Below are 11,870 nucleotides of genomic sequence, written 5' to 3'. Positions count from 1 at the left end.
ATCATCAAATATCCCGTCGGTTAATCTTACCCTCTGTAAGAAAGTAAAATTTGAGTGATTACACAAGCAGAAAAATATTTGTTTATATAGGATCTTCGAGGGGTCTCGAACCCACCTAAGACTCTGGATATAAATATCCAGAGAACTTTTTCATCCCGCTTCATTTGGTCATGTCGTGGGTAGGGTAAAATTATCTTGTCGGAAAAATAAAAACTGTTTCTCTAAAGCCAATTCATGGTGAACAGCAAAAAGAAAACACAGAATTAGTATAATCCGAGAGGCAGTATTTGCGTCAATGAATGTTTTACAGCTAAAGCAAGTTTCATGCTGTAGTTTGTTGGACGTCGCCAAGAACGGCGATTACGGTTAGTTCAGATCGACGGACGACAGACGGAACGTTGAAGTGCGGGGAACGGATGCTAGCACGTGCGGTGAACGAGGAAATTCCAGAAAACAGTACAAAGTACTGTTTACTTCCAGTCTGTACAAATAACTCTGGGATATAGCTACCGATCCAGTACATATTTCCAGACAGTTATTGAACAAAAAACCAGTACACTTAAGTTCGCAGCTAATAATTTAATTTACAAGACACTTTTCCAACAACATTTACTATTAATTACTATTAATAGTTTATTTCTTACTTATCTTCAGCTCCTTTGGTTTTTTATTGATCATACGAAGCTATTTTGTCTTTTACCTCGTTCTTCACATTAGAAATGACATCTCCGGCCACAAGCTACGAACCTCCACTGTTGTCCAAGTACGGTCAAGCACGCTTCGTGGTTGATGCATCGGATGTTCAGGCAGCGCGTGACTTGGGCCTGCTACGGGGTGACGTTGTATTGGACTCTGAGAATTCTGTAGCAGAAAACTACGGTCTGGTGTACGACCGTCTAGAAAATTTGGCTAAACATGAGTTCGCCTCTCAGAAGGCAGCCAGATCGAGCTTCAAAGAGTTCGCCGTTCGCTGTGGATTCCAGATATTTGTGAAACAGACGAGTGTGAAACCTAACAATTCTGGGAACGCAAAATACCGATGCAAGAAGCTACATGGAGCGCAATTTTTTGACCAAAACACTCCAGTTGAAAGTCTGGAATGCCCATTTTTCGTGAACGTTTTTGGATTTAACGGAAAATGAAAAGTGACAAAGATGAATTTGGCCCATAACCACGTCAAACATGTTGGTTTTACCCAAGTTCCATTTGTGGAAGGTTCTGTTCCTGCTCAGAAAATCAGCTTGCATAACACCACCCAGGACATTGAGCAACTTACAACACTGGTTATGACGGAAATGCTTCCTATGCATGACCGAACAACTGCAACCTTGACGGGCTCCGCTATTCAGGAATTTCTAATTTCAAAGGGACACAAACTGGGGAAAACAGGAATTTCACGTATGAAGATGGATATTGACGACAGACTACGGGGCGATTTAGTGGGAAGTTATCAGAAATTGGAGTCGTATTTCAAAAAAATGACAGAAAAGAATCCAGGCAGCGTCTGGAAAATTGACCATGAAACGGATAATTTAACATTTCGTCGTGCATGTTCCGTTCCGAGTGTTGGCATTCATATCGCTAACATGTGCAAGAAACTAACTGGGTACGACGGAGCGCACCTGAAAGGTGAAATGAACAAACGAGGTGTTTTCCTTGTGGCTACGGCGAAGGACTTCAAGAACCATGTCGTTCCGTTTGCCCTTGCTCTTGTTGGGACTGAAAACTACGAGAATTGGCATTGGTTCATGGAAATTGTGAAAACGGCTACTGGTTTGGACAAAATCACAATAATTTCGGATCGCCAAAAGGGTATCTTGTCCGCCGTTGCCGAGGTTTATCCTTCAGCAGGACACCGCTACTGTCTAAGACATATTATGGATAACATCAATCGTTCTGGTGCCAAGCTTTCTATCGACGACAGGCGCATAATTTGTTCTACGGCTCGTAGCGACTGCGAAAATGACTACAAGCTTTTTCGAAGTGAATTACTGGCTTCTAAACACAAGGCAGTAGAATATCTGGACAACATCAACCAGATACATTGGGTCAAACACAAATTTTGCGAAACATTCGAACTGCCAATGTTCGGAGAGATTACCTCAAATTTGTCCGAACAAGCTAACAATTGGATGGGTAATGAAATGAGGAGTTCCAAACCTCTTGACGCATTTCACATGTACTTCAAGCGCCTTAGTGAACTCACGTCTGAAAAACGACAATTGGCGTCGAAATGGATTAGTAACAGCGGTGGACATCGTTTGGTTCCTCTATTGCAAAGGGAGCTGGAAGATCGAGCCAAGGCTGCTTCAATGTGCGCAATAACTTCTCTCCTAGATGGCGCTTTTTCGGTTCAGCACCTTGGTCCCCAGAGCAAGCATGGATATATCCACCCCTGGCGCGAAGTTGATCTTCCGGCCACTGAGTGTACGTGTGGCAATTGGAAGGATGAAAATTTTCCGTGCATTCATGCAATTTGCGCTGCCATTCACAATGGTAGCAGATTTGAAGAGCTATACGACAAGATTAGAACTTCAATTGGGCATTTTCAAGACACATACACTTTCGCGTTCATGCCTTGGCCTACAGATGTCACACTCGAATCCGACTCATCCATGATTGTTCCTCATTTTCAGAGTGACCCAGACCGTATTGGTAAACTTGGGCTGAAGCCAGGACCCAAGCCTTCCCACAAACGAAAACAAGCTCGTAATGCTCTATGAGGATAGCTATAGTGATTCCCGACTCTGTTTCTTTATATTAAAAATACACTTTCTTTCCTATAAAAGTATTTGTATTTTTTGCATTTTGTAATTGCAAATCAAATTTTAGCTGAATATTATCTTTAAAACTTTGCTTCACAAGTCATGTTTTGGAAGCACTTCAGATCGTCCATTATTGAAATTTCGAAATTGTGATCCGATAACATTTTCAGTTGTTCCCTTGGGGTGTCTATACTAAAAATTGTATGAAACAGTGTTTTTTGTTTGCGAGTTATAAGATCTCGACTGCAGCGTCCCAGACTTGGACATTAAAATATTGAATTCTTTAGGTGTATTTGTGTTTTGTGAATTTGTTTTGTGAATTGGTGACGTCTACAATACATTTGTTTTTTGCAAACGGCATCGCTTCTTATGCATTACACGTCCTCAACTATGATAGCACTAGATGCATGCCATTCTACAATTTCTGTTATGGCGCCTTTGAACAAGAGAGGAAAACACACACGCAACTTCCAACGCAATCTCGACGGCTCCTTTTACAGATTGAGAGTCAACCAAAATCTAACTAATCGGCCTCCCCCTGAAGAGAACCCGGCATTTCGACCGCAGAGTGGCTACGGTTTATTTCGAGGAAGGCAAGCACAATGAGGGCGAGGTGGGGAGACATTTGAGGTTGAGCGCCTTTATGCAAAACGATGGGTCCACACTCTTGAATTCTACTTAGTGCAGTGGGTAAACCATAGAGAGCTAACGTGGGAACCAGCTAGAAACTTACCTTGGCAACTAAAAATGGATTTTGAGCGAGAAACAATCAACTTCGTGTGGCTATACCAAGCTACCCGCGGACGACGCCGTCGAGCGCCCCCTGCTACCCGACGAAGCTCCAGAACTGTTGTAAGAATGTAGGAAGATATTTAAGTTCGTACGCGAACTTAATACATACTGTTTCCAGTACTATGAGTTCACTGTTTGGATTCGCAAGAAAACAGTACAAAGTACTGTTTTCTGGAAATTCCGCTGCGGTGAGCGTATGGTAGGACCTTGGTGATGGACGTTCACAGCGGTTATTGGCGGCCTACAGAACGGACGAAAGTAGTACGGCGCCAAGCTAAGGAGTCGCTGGCGCTCGCCGTGGATCAGTTGGAATCAGGCGGAGGCCAGGATCCGGCGAACTGCGTGGAGCCCGACGGCTCTCACTTGAGACCCTGCGGCGAGAGATGCAAGCTACTTTGGATCGAGCTCTAACAAGCAATAACCCCCCCCCCCCAACTTGGGGCGGAGACGACGAACGACGGGCGGACAGCAAGCACGGACAGTGGAGTGGGTACGACGAGAGTGGTACGACGAAACGAGGCATGGCACAGCAAAACATTGGTTATCCGAGTTGATGAAGGCTGCGCGCCGGGTAGGCGCATGAGGCATATCGGACCGAGTGGCTAAGTTGCAGCGCTGGCCGCAAGCTTGAGGTGGAGTCGGGCGACTGGTGACGTGCAGGAGGACGTGAGCGGTAAAAGGTCGGACGAACCCAGACAACGAAAGATGAAAACAGAACGAAAAATAGCAAAAGTCTTATACACACACTACGGGCGCGGGCGATAAGTTGTCAGCAGTTTAGCAGCGAGTCTTGGACGTAATCGGTCCTGGGCGATAAGCCCCAAATGTGGGTATTGAACAGTTATTGCACGGTGGTCATACAGGAGCACTGGTCTAGAGATTGACGTTTAGTGGTGTGATTGAGTACGAGGAGATCGACATGCTCAAGGTTACGCAAGTTACGAAAACTACATGGAGTTGTGATATGGCTAGGAACAAGTAGGTGATGACTTCGGCGACGTGAGGTAGCATGGCGACATGGTCCATGTCCCCATCAACAACGGATTCAACACAGACGATAACGGCTTCATTGGCGACGAGCCAGCGACACGAGCGGCGACGGTGGTGGTCTCCTCGGACCCGACGACGGATACTCCATCACAGCAGCAAGTGGCCTCGACGGTCCAGCTGCCTGCGGCGCCAGCACGACAGGTGGAGATGACGTCGATGGTCAGTGGCCAAGGTCCAGCGAACACGAAGACGAACAGCGACGGTGAGTAGGAAACACCACCAGCTCCAGCAGCAGTCTCGCCATCAGGCAGGGGGTTCCAGCCAATGACCCAGTTGCACGAAGCGACGGTGGCAAGTCATCAGTGGCCAGCACTGCGACCCTGTTCGCCTCTACCTAGCAAATGATAACGACGATAGTGCGATTAGGAGCGCGGGTTGGAGCAACAGAGATGGCACGAGTAGTGCCAGCAATTTCGCAACAGCCGCAGACGACACGATCTACGGTGGCAATGGACGCTCACCATCCGAAAGTACCGGATGCAACGCGGAAAGCGGCCCCAGCGACGGTAGTGCAGCACCTGGCACCAGCGTGGCGTTCTGCATCACCGCCGGTTCCAGCGGTAGCACGTGAGTCCAGGCAGTGGTGAGCGACGGACAAGCTCAAGTGGCGGTGGGAGCGAGGGCACCACGCAGACCGCCTCTTTGCAAAGAACACCATTACACATTTTGATTCCATACAAGCTCGTACAAACTAAAAGACTGTATGATTCAATACAAGTTGGGCCGATAATTCTTTGATGTTTACGTAAACGCCCCATCACCTTCCCACCAGCCCAGGTTACTGGGTTCTACTTCCGACCGTGCCGTAACGTCAACTACGTCTCGGGGTAATTCCACTGTCGCTGCGGCACGGTTCAGAGACAGACCCGCTGGAAGGCTACTCGAGCCTAATGCAGCGGGTGCGTTTGGAGCATGCGGACTACGAAGCTATGATACTACTGCATCTACAGCCAAAACTGGCTCGCTGTTAAACTACGTCCGTCGATCAGCACTCAACGTATTAGGCTGGCTCGACTGAATTGTCACGAATGGCCTCCCATCCACTTCTGCTAGGATTCTGCTACAACGGTATGTGGTTATATTTAGATGGACAGCGTTTTGCGCTACCCAGATACTCAAATTTCGGACCCGATTTGTGTCGAGTCACTTCAGCGAGCCATGGAAAGTCTCCCTCGGATCGTGGAGTGTCACATCGCTACTGATATTTTAAAAATTTGATCTTACCTTGACCGGCTTGGGCCACCTGTCGGAGCATTTCGTCGCTGCCTTCGCTTGATACAAAGTCGACAGCGTCATGAAGACCCTCACTTCTCTGCATAGTACCCCTGCTGGGCGAGCCATACGAGGAGCTATCGGCGCGCGGACACTATGAGATCCTAGCTGGTATGTTACTCCGCGACTTTCGTAAGCAGCTGGTTCATTGTTTGCTTCTTGTAGGAGGCAACTGCGCCGTTAATCGGGTGCTAGCTCGTGAGCGTCGCCCTCATCGGATGTGCCAGTCATCGACTAAATAGGGCAGTTCAGGTCGATATGAAACAGCATGAAGAAAATCTGGCAAGTAATCAAACCGTAATGGTGTGACGATGAACCTGATGCAGGCTGCTAAGCTCCGATAAGTGCTGTTTTGTGGTGGTGATTTTTGTTTTGCTAAATCTTGTGTAACATCGCAGTTTATAACGCTGATATGGCTAAATGTAGGTCAAAGACACCTCTCCATCGTGTAATTCGACAAGGCACGCGCAGGAGCTCAGCTTTCTGTGTGCTACATCGCAATTTTCAGCTCTTGGAGCACTTCGCCCGACCGGTGATGCGCACGAGGAATCCTCCCAGCGCCGTCGCGCAACAAGCGCCTGCTATCGGTGCTCAAAGGCATGAAAAAAAGTCGAATCGGCCCCAAGGCACTACAAAGATCAAGTGTTACATTGGTAAATGTTACGGATGGGGTTCCACAGACTCATAGCAGTAAAACCGCATTAAGCCAGATATATCGGAAATCTTTATTTTAATTATAAATATTATTATTATTGTTGTTATAATTACTGTGTTTTACACATGGAATATCGCTCATTTAATTGCCTTGATTGGGCATGGTTGACGCATAAAATCAGGTGCAAAACGGGATTGAAAAAGGCAGCCCTGAAATTATTATATCTGTCCACGATTTCTGTTCATATCCGCAAAAGGAGTTTTTCTACAAAATTTCGTTATCAATTTGTAAATCGACTACGACCCTCGATTTGGCTAGTCCTACCTATATTGAGTAGTCACCCTAAGTAGATTGAACTGTTCATTTATAGCATCAATATATACGACAACCGTGTTTTATTTAAAAGGGGAAATTCCAAGTAACGTCCATTTTATCAAAATAATTCCAAAATGCGTCCAAAGCGTCTAATAGAGTACTGTCTACACTCCCATCAGAAGAGTGTGTCTCCCTTTTATGCTGTTACTGTTAGTTACCTTGTAACCAAAGTGTGATGATTGAAACTATTTTTATACCTAAAACAACTGAGCAAATTGCAACCAACACTTTCTTATCAAGCGATGGAACACAACCAGCTCTTTGAGAACAAATATGCCTTCAAGATAGCGGTCGCGGACATCTTCGTTTGTGATTGCTGAACTTCACGCTGCGAGCAGAACAATAAGCAGAAAGTTAGTGTTGTGTGCAAGCATGCTGCCTGTCAGTTCTTCGTACATGCGCGTGTCGACGTAGTGGTCTTGTGCAAGTCTCACCCCTTCACGCGGAGCACTCGTGTTCAGTAACAAGTTTGCCCGAAATAAATGGTATCTGGCTGCAAAGAGTCGATGAGGATACAGCTTGCTATCATACCGATCTAAGGCCACATGATTTTATAGCGCGAGCCCGAGAAAACCATGGGGTTAACGTAACCGACAAGCAAGCGCACACTGACCGGCTAAGGCCGGTCACGTTTCCTACTGTGAACAAGGCTCTAGCAAATTGGGTACATTTGTGCCAAGCTCGCCGGAGCGGCGATCTAATTCGAATGAAGGCGCAGCGATTGGACACCAAGAGCGGCGTAGCCCCACACGAAATACTAGCCTTCTGAGCGGCTGACTTGACTCGTTCAAAGCTCATCATAACTTCAAGAGTTCAAGCTCCACAACGAGAGTGCCTCTGTTTGCTCGCAGGATATACAAAGTCAGATCTACAACATGTACGAAACGAGACTCTTTTTTATGTGCCCTGATAAGACGATTGCTCCGCGACAGAAAGTGGGGCCCCAAAAGAAAAAAATGCTCGATTTACAGTGGCGTTGACATACAATGCGGACGGATCTGATAAACGTGAACCATTCATTAATGGAGTCGCATGCAAACCACGGGTTTGCAAGAAAAAGACCGGTGATGAATTGGGATTTTACTACCGCTACAATGAGAAGGTTTGGATGACAGGCGTGCTATTTCTAGAGTGGTCACTCAAGAGGGACGAAGATATGCGTGCATGTCGCCGCCACATCGCATTGGTGCTAGACAACGCCTCACCACATACAACCAACAACATGTAGTTGAATAACGTCAACATATTATATCTAAGCCAGTTTACGAGCCTGTGACAGTTCCGGTGGATCTGCCCCAGAACGACGCCAATGCTATCGAACCACCATTGATCGAGAAAAACGGGGACAGCCAAATAAATTACGTATTCGCAATAAGTCTGAGTACATTAAGGGAGACTCACCTACTCATCGTAGTCTTTGCCGGTAACCGGACCGCAAGTGCGACCGCTTGAACAAAAGGACTTTGAGCTCATGGCATCTTCAGAACCGTCGGTGTCGCTGGAAGAGAACGATCAAGAGCAGGCATCATCGCCACAAGAAGGGACATCACTCGAGAAGAAATAATAACAACGGGCACTCCAGCGCCTCTGAAACAGAGTAACAACCCCTTAAAAAGAATGCTAAATCGACAGCGAAGCGCACGAGACGTGTATCCAACTCAAGCTCTAGGGGTGCTCAGTCAAAGAAGCGAAAGCCCACGTGAGTTCAACTCCGATAAATACCAGAAGCTGAAAGTAGAAATTATGCTGCATTAGCTCCTGGTTATTCAACGATTATTGACAAAACCGTGGCCACTGTCCAAGCGGCTTCAAGGCATCCAGAGACCTGGCGGAGGATGCTTTCTGCTCAAGAGCTCAGTTCTGGCGGTTGTCGGTCCGAGCGACATCATTTTCCTCCCCACAAGATCAAAAACGGCCCCGCCTACGTCCTGTTGTCGCAACGGGGCGACCAAACGTTCGATTCCTGGCGCGTTGGGGTCTACTGCAAAGGCTGAGGTGTCGTCACGCTGAAAGGCAGTAGCCAGCACAAAGTATCGCGCCGAAATGAGCAATGAACGCTTTACCGTTAACCCGTTTGGAGACTTGACGCTAACCGCTGAAGACCGCACGGAGCTTGGGGATGTCGCTAACAAGCTTGATCTCGCAAAGTTTGAGGCGTACGAGGCGCACTTACAGAATGAGAGGCGTGTGGACCTTTCGCGCTGGAAAAAGTTCACGAATTCAGGCCCCACAACAACTTTCATTGAGCGAAAGAACTCGAATCCGTCATGTAAGCTGCCCAAATCGCTCATGGTCGGCCCGCTGCCTGGCACTCTAGATGAAAACATGTTTGGTCTCGTGAGCCCCACCCTGGAAGCCATGCGGATTGCGGCGCTTGAGGATTCGCTCCGCAAAGCCGACCTTGGCCGTGTCCTCTACGCGAGCTGGTGGGGGAGCTCGGCGAACAAAAGGTAGGAGAGAGGACTTTTCAGCCCTGTTCAGCCTGTTGACTTGACCACGTAGCACCTTAACGACACCCGACTCAAAGTCGGGTGAGTGCACAATTTCAGCTTTTGGGTCTACAAACATAATTAAAATTTTTAATCATAAGTGACAACACATCTCAGCAAAAATGTAAGCGTACCCAGGTAGTTAACGAACGACGGCATGACCTCCAACAGACCGTTTAGTAGGTCGCGTGCGTCCAGCAGGCTCAGATCGTCAGACTGCAGCTTCATCGACACGGATTGCACGTCACCTAGTTGCTCGAGCAACGCTTGAGCTTGCGTTTTACAGCCAGGGACGGCATCTCCTCTGCCAGCTCTTCATCGTCGGCACTGATGAACCCGCGAAGTTCAAAGTAACGCGACAACATAGTGTACGTTGATCCCCAGCGAGTGACTTGGCGCAATTTAGGACGAATGCGGGTCTTCAATCTAAAAAATAAAATCACAAATCAAATGTAACGATAGCAGAATTAGGAAATATTTGCAATACCAAATTTAATCGAAAAAAAAAGTTGCGTACCGAAGTTTTGCCGCTTGGTTGATTGTGCGCAGCCGCTTCATTAAGGACTGTACTTGCTCCAATTCTTCCTCGTAGGGAGCGATAAAACTTTGCACGGCCAAATTAAGCCGATGGCTCGCACACCCGACCAACGGTAAGACCAATAGACGGGCGAGGCGCTTGTTTACCTCACAGTTATCGCCTACGAGAAAAATCACGTTAGAGAGGGTTTTACCGAAAAAAGGTAAAAACGCCGAGAGTGCAGCCATATGGCTTTCCGCGTTGAGGCTGTCATCCGGGCCGTTGATGATCGGAGCCATGGATAGCAATGGAGCTTGGCGGACACCATTGAGCTCGTAGCACGCAAACACTGCGAGGTAGTGCTCGCTGCCATGCGTCCACCCGTCGAGGACAATCCCAAAATTTTCGGGGAGTTCGTCACCAATACGTCGCTCAACCGCTTTAGTGACATTCTCCATGTCGCGAGTGATGGTCTCCTCGCACACAGGCGGAAAGTTGGTGTACCTAACACAAAATAGAGCTTAGTAAAAAAAATTAAGAAATTATGAAGAGTAGACATTGTCACCTTCTTGTCGTCTCCATCTCGACGAAGGAGAACGGTAGGTTTCCGCAGACGAGCCACAGAAGCCACGCATGACGATTGGACACCTTTTGGCGCACCCACGGAAGCAGAGTCCCGGTCGCTGCCGTGCTGGCGGCTTCCATCTCGGCCTCGAAGCGGCTGTGCTCGGACCGGACGTGGGACACCAGGTTGGTGTACCCAGTTTTAGGCGCATGCTTCCTCATCTTGCCGCAAGCTTTGCAGATCTGCAGGCCAGTAGGATCCCCTTCCTCCGTGAGGAAGGGCTTGAAATAGAATGCCGTGATTTGCTTTGGCGAGAACTTGGTTGGCGAGCGTAGGGTAGTGACGAGAGCGTCAGACATCGTGGTTGATGAGGTAGCTTGGAAAGGTTGTATGCGAATTGCAGAATGAGCGATGAATCGAGCTATCAACTTGCTGAGAGGCTCAACACCAACCAGCAAATCTGTTGGTTGTCGTGGTCCTAGAAAATAAATAGTGTGCGGCAACTTAAAATTACGCTAGATACGTATCGGTTATTCAGATGTACCCTAAATAAATAATTTACAGGAAAAATATAAATATATTTTCAAGAAATATATTTTTCGGGTTCCCTGTCTGTGACGCGCACCAGAGTGGAACGTCCACTGCAAGTTGTGCCTACTTCTCTGTCCCACCAATTTATTGACATTTTGGTTTTTTGTGTTCTACACCAAAGTGTTAAATGCATTCTATTGGGCAAAATTATAAGGGGTAGGGCTTAAGTAAATAACTGGCGCTTGGAGCTAATTCTTGTTCACGGAAGTAAAGCAGCATAAAAAAATCGAACTCGCCAACATGCCTCGCACCACCGGAGCTCACGATATCAAGCCTGAAACTCGCGTAGCGGTGGCGATCTTCCTTACTACGCTAAGTAAATAAGGTCGTCTCTGCTACGGCACCATCACTCGTGCCAAGAAAATTTTTCGACTAAGTAGAGCCTCTATCAGAGGCATCTGGGGTGGCGACGAGTTTAAGCTCCCACGAGTGCGCAAGACCTTTGCGTCAAGCAAAGTCATACCGACTTAGATTTCTACAAGTGTTGAAAATGTAGAAAATGGCTACAAATCCTTGACAGCCCAAATTCTAAATCAATAGAGGTATTAATTTTGTTTTTCATAAATTCATGCTTTTAGTCAGTAAATCCGGACGTAATTATGTGCTGATGATTGATTGGAAGAAAATCATCTGTGATTTGACGCATATCAGCATAACGGTCTCAAAAAACCTCAATTAAATAGAGTCCAATAACGAGTGTTATATGCGCCTTCAATACAATCCCTGCTACACACGGTACTAGCAAATCAGACTGAACGTTTGAGAAAAATCTGAATAATAATCGCTAATTTTTCGCAGA

At 47.0% G+C, this 11,870-nt stretch overlaps 5 protein-coding genes across 5 annotated transcripts; 2 read left to right on the top strand and 3 right to left on the bottom strand.

The window, feature by feature from the left end:
* Window positions 1-719: 719 nt before the first annotated feature.
* Window positions 720-1,142, top strand: PPTG_16737 (hypothetical protein; the record flags this gene model as incomplete). The annotated part of the gene is made up of 1 exon (XM_008914515.1): window positions 720-1,142. One exon carries the CDS (start codon window positions 720-722, stop codon window positions 1,140-1,142), a length of 423 nt encoding a protein of 140 aa, XP_008912763.1.
* A 456-nt stretch (window positions 1,143-1,598) lies between these two features.
* Window positions 1,599-2,617, bottom strand: PPTG_23972 (hypothetical protein; the record flags this gene model as incomplete). The annotated part of the gene is made up of 3 exons (XM_008914514.1): window positions 1,599-1,719; window positions 2,161-2,208; window positions 2,562-2,617. 3 exons carry the CDS (start codon window positions 2,615-2,617, stop codon window positions 1,599-1,601), a joined length of 225 nt encoding a protein of 74 aa, XP_008912762.1.
* A 1,957-nt stretch (window positions 2,618-4,574) lies between these two features.
* On the top strand, window positions 4,575-5,178 carry PPTG_16736 (hypothetical protein; the record flags this gene model as incomplete). Its single annotated transcript, XM_008914513.1, has 2 exons — window positions 4,575-4,809; window positions 4,946-5,178. The coding sequence occupies 2 exons, from the start codon at window positions 4,575-4,577 to the stop codon at window positions 5,176-5,178; spliced, it is 468 nt and encodes a 155-aa protein (XP_008912761.1).
* A 4,044-nt stretch (window positions 5,179-9,222) lies between these two features.
* PPTG_23971 (hypothetical protein) lies at window positions 9,223-9,626 on the bottom strand (the record flags this gene model as incomplete). Its single annotated transcript, XM_008914512.1, has 2 exons — window positions 9,223-9,467; window positions 9,533-9,626. 2 exons carry the CDS (start codon window positions 9,624-9,626, stop codon window positions 9,223-9,225), a joined length of 339 nt encoding a protein of 112 aa, XP_008912760.1.
* Window positions 9,627-9,646: 20 nt separating this feature from the next.
* Window positions 9,647-10,839, bottom strand: PPTG_16734 (hypothetical protein; the record flags this gene model as incomplete). The annotated part of the gene is made up of 3 exons (XM_008914511.1): window positions 9,647-9,824; window positions 9,916-10,419; window positions 10,481-10,839. 3 exons carry the CDS (start codon window positions 10,837-10,839, stop codon window positions 9,647-9,649), a joined length of 1,041 nt encoding a protein of 346 aa, XP_008912759.1.
* Window positions 10,840-11,870: the final 1,031 nt, after the last annotated feature.

The sequence above is a fragment of the Phytophthora parasitica genome (assembly GCF_000247585.1).
Source record: "Phytophthora parasitica INRA-310 unplaced genomic scaffold supercont2.60, whole genome shotgun sequence".
Lineage (NCBI taxonomy): Eukaryota > Oomycota > Peronosporomycetes > Peronosporales > Peronosporaceae > Phytophthora > Phytophthora nicotianae.
This window is presented reverse-complemented; position numbering and strand designations above follow the sequence as displayed.